We start from the raw sequence: 5,889 nt of genomic DNA on the forward strand, positions 1-5,889 counted from the left end.
GACTAAATCATTTAGAAACAGCATTTAAAAATTTTACTCACCTTGTTAACTTGGAACTAACTTTAGCGTAATAATTTTGTTATTATTTTATACATTTCCTAAAAATGAAATATGATTTTTTATCTTTTACTTGTATTTTATTTATTATTAAAATTAATTAATAAATGAACAAAGCTAGCTTTTAATATTTAAAAATATATTTATTAATAATAGTCAAAACAATATCAATCAAATAGGAGTGATGGAATTTTATTCTAGTTTAGCTAGCTGCTAAAATTTACAGACAGTAACATTTGACTTGAGGTAAAAATAATCTTAGTCTTTAGTATTTGAAGATATTGATTAAAACTCAATAAATATTAAATTTAAATAGATAAAAAATAGTTTTTAGTTTTTTTTAACAAAAAATTTTAAAAAGTTTAGTCATTAAAAATTTTTAAAATAAATATATTACAATAATTAGGTATATTGAAAATAATAATGATGAAAAAATCTAAGCCTTCAACATTCAAAATTTATAATACTAAAATATGATTGTATTATCTATTAATATGAGGTAAAAATACTTGGTTTCTTAGTTTTTTAATTGATAAATTATAATATTTAATTTAAAAAAAATTTTTTAACAAATAATTTGCTCTCATATAATTCAATATTTTATTAATAAGATTATTGAATTTTCAGAATTAATTAAGTTTTTTATAAAATTTAAATTTAAATATTTCACTATTTTTAATAAAGTTCATGTTCTCTAACTTAATTTCAAGCTTTTGATTTAGGATTGGTTTAGAATCTCACTTCATTAAATATAAATTTAAGGTAAAATATTATTTATAACTTTAAAATAATCGTAATATCATTATTCAGTTAATAATTTAAAAAATAAAAAGTTAGGATATTCTAAAGTTTTAAAGCAATTTAAATTAGTTATATATATATAAATTGATATTTATTAATTATCAATTAATTAAAGACAAAAAAAATTTAATTGATAACTTTATTTTTTAATTCAAGCAATAATAAATTATCTAAATTTGAAGAATTAGCTGCTGGACTAGAAAAATGTTTGCATCTTTAAAACTTGGATTTAAATTTGAGGTAATTCAATTTAATTTTTTTATAATTTTTGAAATAATTAAAAAATTTAAATTAGTAATAACCAGATAGAAAAGGAAGCAGCTTAGTCTATTATATAATCAATTACACACATCTAAAATATTAGAATATTAAAACTCGATTTTTCGTAAAATTGGATTAAATTTTAATTATTTTTAAGTAAAATATTTTATTTTAATGTTAAAGCAATACTTTTTTTAAGCTCATTGACTTTAACGTTTTAGAAGGAAAATGTGAAAAAATTACTCTGTTTTCATTTTTATTTGAGTAATTATTATTTTGAATTTGTAAACTACTAATTTAACTCTAGATATTTATTTATTAATATTAGATTTAAATTAAAAATATATGTTAAAGTATATTAATTTTATTTATTTAGATAATAAAGCCTTTAATACAATTAATAATCAGCTATTAGATTAGATTAATGGCTTACTAATTGCATGTATCTGTCCACTTTAAAAATTTATCCTACGTAAATTTATAATATATTTATTTATTAAATTTTAATGATTAATAACAATTTTTTCTCAAATAATTTTTTATTTAAGTTTAAATTCCACCGTTTATTAATTTTAAAATAACTTTCACTTAGTTGAAAAATATAATATTTTCTTACTTTTAATATTAGGTATCGTCACAGTGATATAAACATTAATAAACTTAAAAGAAAGCTAAAAAGATTTGTTGCCAACAAATGACAATGACTAATAATTTTATTTTTAAAATTACTAATTAGCTTTTAAAATTAAAAAGTTAATATTAAGTGTCTTTAATTTATCTCAGTGTTGAAACAAATAAGATGACCTGTTTAGAATTTAAATTTAATTCATTTTCACCAATTATTTAAAATTTTACAGTTTTATTGTATTCTGCTAATATAAGTTAATACATTCAATTTTTTCAAAGATTAGAGAGGATTAGGAAAAATTTATCAAAAATTATAAAAACAAACTTGGATATGTTTTTTTCTAATTTTTTCATAGTTTGAAAAATACATTTTATCATATGGTGAAAGCCTTTTTGTTAAATTATTTGCAATAATTATAACCAGTTGCATTAAAAAAATTATTTTTTGATCTTAAAATTTTATATTTGATTTTGGCTAAAAATAATATAAATAAATAAAGACTTAAATATATTTAATTTTTCTTAATAATTTTTTTAATTTAGCTTTATATTATTAATACTGAAAAATTTAATATAAATGTGAAAACTTTTTTATTTATTAGTTTTATATTTTTGAAATTCTCTTTATTTGGTAACTTTAAGTATTTTATTTAGAAAAAATAATAGGTATCTAACTTTATGTTTGTTATCTAATATATCCATTGGTCAATTAAAGTCAAATAAATTCAACATTTAAGTAAAGCTGAACCTAAATAATAAATTCATTTTTTGTTAATTTTATTATTTTTGAAAAAAAAATAAAACAAAAATAATAAATATCAATGTTTTATTATTATGAATATCACAAATCTAATACTCACATCGTATTAAATATATTTATAAATGTCTTAAGGAATTAAATTAATATTTGACTGAATTATTGCTACAAATTGATAAAAAATAATTCTGATGGTTTTTTAAACAAGTAGGGTTTTTGGGTAAATTAAATTGATCTAAAAATAATAAATAATTTATAAAAAAAATACTTAGAAAACACATATAGAAAAAGAGAGCAGTATTAAAATGAAGAGAAAGGCTATTCGTAGATTAAATAAATCATCCAACCATATTAAAACAACTAATAAAAAGATTAGAAAGCTTAGAAATTCTACTTAAGTTAGCAACGTCTAAGGATGGGATAAAAATAAAAGCCAAGAAGAGAATTTGAAAACTTTGGGCATTTACAAAAACATCAATAAAAGAGTCACCAATATAGTTGATAAAAACGAGCTTATCAGACTCAAAAAGGAAGGAAAGTTGGAGCCTTAATTTGACTAATATATTTCAGTTGATGAAGAAGTCAATTTAGATGATATCAAGGCTATTTTAGAAAAAAATAAGCTTCCTGAAGACAAATACGCAAAGTAAAAGCCTGGAAGAATTAATATTGACGAAGAATGGGCAATAGAGAAAATAGTTGCAAAATATAAAACTAACTTCAGCAAGGCATACGTTGACCATAAAGTCAATACTTTTATGTGGACAGAAGACCAACTTTAAAAGAAATATAATGCATATATTGAAAAGCATGGCAAATGCCCTAAAAATTGAAGTTTATTCATACATATTTATTTATGTTTATAGCAACAAAAATCTATTAATATAATTATTCTAATAAAATTAAAATAAAATGAATTCAAAAAATAAGCAGGATCTTTTCAATTAGAAAGATATTTTAGTATAATTAAAAGATAAAATAAATAAATAAATTATTTTTTAATCAACTATGAAAAATTATTATTTTTAATATTTCAATAAATTACAGGCTTGTTTATTATATTAATTAATTCTACTTTTCTATTCATACTAAAAATTTTAATACATTGAAATTAATTGCTAAAAAATGGGGTAAAGAAAATATATTTTTTTTTACATCAAATTAATCATTTTTTCTTAGAAATATTCTATTATGAATGAATTTAGTAATAAAAAAAAATAAATACCATTGATTACCTTACTTTTTCTTTTGCATTTACTCATTAAAACATAAAAGATGACCCAAAAATTAAATAATTTTTTTTGTAAATCTTAATATTATTTCAACCAGATTAAATTATTGTAAATTTGTTTTAATTTTTAATACAAAATCTACAATTAAAAAAAAAAATAGAAAGAAACAGAAGGTTTTTTAGTCTTTCAAACAAAAAAAAATGGCTCAATATGTAGTTTTGTTTTTTCTACTTTTATTTAAATATTTTTAATTTGATATTTGTAATGCTATAAATTATTATGATTCATTTTTATGATGCTAGTTTTGCTAAATAGTCTACATCGTCTAATCTACAATTCTAAATAGAAAATGTTAGTTTAGCTTTAGTTTTTTTGAGAGAAGTTTTATTTAAAAGCTACAATTCATCTATAGGTGGTTCTAATAATTAAACTTTAAAATCTCCAATATTATACTAATCCTTTTTAATTAATTAGTGCACACACCAACCATAAAGCTAGTTTTTATTCTGTAAGATAATTAATAAAGAAATATAAAATATAATAAATATTACATTTTCATTTGTATAGATTTTTATTAAAATCAAGGATGAATCTATTTAAGAGTTGTATTCTTATTTTAATTTTTCAATGTTGAGGGGGATAATTAGATTTTGTTTTATCAAAATTGTACCTTTTTTCGTTTACCTCATTTATTTAGGATACTAATATTAGCAAAGCTTACCAAAATTATCATACAAACGATCCTTAAATACTTGCACTGATATATCATAAGTAAAATATGGGTATGGATAGTCAATTAATTCATTTAGTTTTATATTAAACCCACTTTAAGTAGAATAAAATTCTAATGTTTTCTTATGTTCTTTAACAAATTAAATTTAAAAGTCTCCATAAATCTAATTTTATTTATTATTTTACACATTTATAGGCTTTATCTCTATTTTTAGAATAGCTGATTCCTCAAAGAACTCATATCCTTATTCACTATTATAAATTATTGGTATTTCTCCTTTCCCTATCAACTAAAGAGGTTTTTTAGGAATCTAACTATAGAGAGAAATCTCTAAAAAAATATTTTAATTATGAAAAGAAAATAGTTTTCTCAAATCTTTCTTTTAAACTTAAATTTATTAAGTAGCTAAAGTAGTATATTCAAGATTATTTATTTTTTCATTTATTATTAACTTATCTTATACGATTTCAGAAAAGTTTTAATCGTTTATTACTATATCTGGATTTTGTTAATCATCTTTTTTCAGCTAAATCTTTTAAATTAATGATTAAAATTATTTTTATTTTAAAATTTTATTGATGAATTTCTGTTATAAAATTGGAAGAAATTATTAAATATTAATATTGAATAAGGACTAAGGAAGTAATTAAATAGATTACAGAATAAAAAAGTTGCTAGTCTTTAGGTTCTAGATTGTATATTTTTTTAAATTAGAAGCTAAATATTTATTTTTAAACTTTAGAAATGCCATTAGCCATTATAGATGTATTATCATCTTCTATTTCATCTATTTTTATAAACTTTCAAAAAATATAAAAATAACTCCTTAAAATACAAAAAAATTTTACGAAATCTACAATATTATCACTTTACTCATATTCTTCAGAAACATTTGAAAATTATCTTAGCCTTTATTTCATATTCCCAGAGCGTGGCATTAAGTGCTTTTCTTTTAATTAAATAAGCTTTTAAGAAATCCACCCTATTTCGTTGTTGTCTACATCCATAAAATTTATTAATAATATCAACTATTTATACTGTCTTTATTCCTATAATAGCTGCTAAAAATCAAAATCGAATTCGATATATTTATTGTAATCGATTTCAATACAGTTATTTTCTCTGCTGACTTTATAATATTAATCATCTTGCCTAGAATATATCTTTAAAGTAGAATTTATTAAATTCATTTGTTAATATTTGTAAATTTACCATTTATTCACCATACATAACAAATATTCTGATTCTTAATATTAAAATATTCAGAGCTAATTATAAATTTTCAATTTTATTCATAGTAAATAAGAAATTTATGTTTTATTTATTTAACAGACTGCTGTGGAGATTCAAATCAATAGTTTTAAAATAAATTTTATCTTTAATCAAATCTTCTCTTTAAAACTAATCTTAAACGCCACTGT

General features: G+C 19.4%; 3 protein-coding genes across 3 annotated transcripts in view; 2 read left to right on the forward strand and 1 right to left on the reverse strand. All coding sequences in view use genetic code 6, as the record gives it.

Annotated features, from left to right (window-relative positions):
• Nucleotides 1-241: 241 nt before the first annotated feature.
• Nucleotides 242-1,817, forward strand: TTHERM_00162860 (hypothetical protein; the record flags this gene model as incomplete). Its single annotated transcript, XM_001008639.2, has 8 exons — nucleotides 242-303; nucleotides 464-556; nucleotides 742-819; nucleotides 1,015-1,098; nucleotides 1,154-1,243; nucleotides 1,303-1,383; nucleotides 1,496-1,591; nucleotides 1,748-1,817. The coding sequence occupies 8 exons, from the start codon at nucleotides 242-244 to the stop codon at nucleotides 1,815-1,817; spliced, it is 654 nt and encodes a 217-aa protein (XP_001008639.2).
• A 991-nt stretch (nucleotides 1,818-2,808) lies between these two features.
• TTHERM_00162870 (ribosome biogenesis protein Nop16) lies at nucleotides 2,809-3,336 on the forward strand (the record flags this gene model as incomplete). Its single annotated transcript, XM_001008640.1, has 1 exon — nucleotides 2,809-3,336. The coding sequence occupies one exon, from the start codon at nucleotides 2,809-2,811 to the stop codon at nucleotides 3,334-3,336; it is 528 nt and encodes a 175-aa protein (XP_001008640.1).
• Nucleotides 3,337-4,019: 683 nt separating this feature from the next.
• Nucleotides 4,020-5,889, reverse strand: part of TTHERM_00162890 (hypothetical protein) — a gene marked incomplete at both ends in the record, with an annotated part of 4,860 nt that continues 2,990 nt past the window's right edge. Inside the window, 5 exons of the mRNA XM_001008642.3 lie at nucleotides 4,020-4,241; nucleotides 4,287-5,000; nucleotides 5,128-5,268; nucleotides 5,317-5,631; nucleotides 5,681-5,885. Coding sequence (XP_001008642.3) covers nucleotides 4,020-4,241; nucleotides 4,287-5,000; nucleotides 5,128-5,268; nucleotides 5,317-5,631; nucleotides 5,681-5,885 — 1,597 coding nt within the window. The remainder of the gene's footprint in view (nucleotides 4,242-4,286; nucleotides 5,001-5,127; nucleotides 5,269-5,316; nucleotides 5,632-5,680; nucleotides 5,886-5,889) is intronic.

The sequence above is a fragment of the Tetrahymena thermophila genome (genome assembly GCF_000189635.1).
Source record: "Tetrahymena thermophila SB210 genomic scaffold scf_8254798, whole genome shotgun sequence".
Classification (NCBI taxonomy): Eukaryota; Ciliophora; class Oligohymenophorea; order Hymenostomatida; family Tetrahymenidae; genus Tetrahymena; species Tetrahymena thermophila.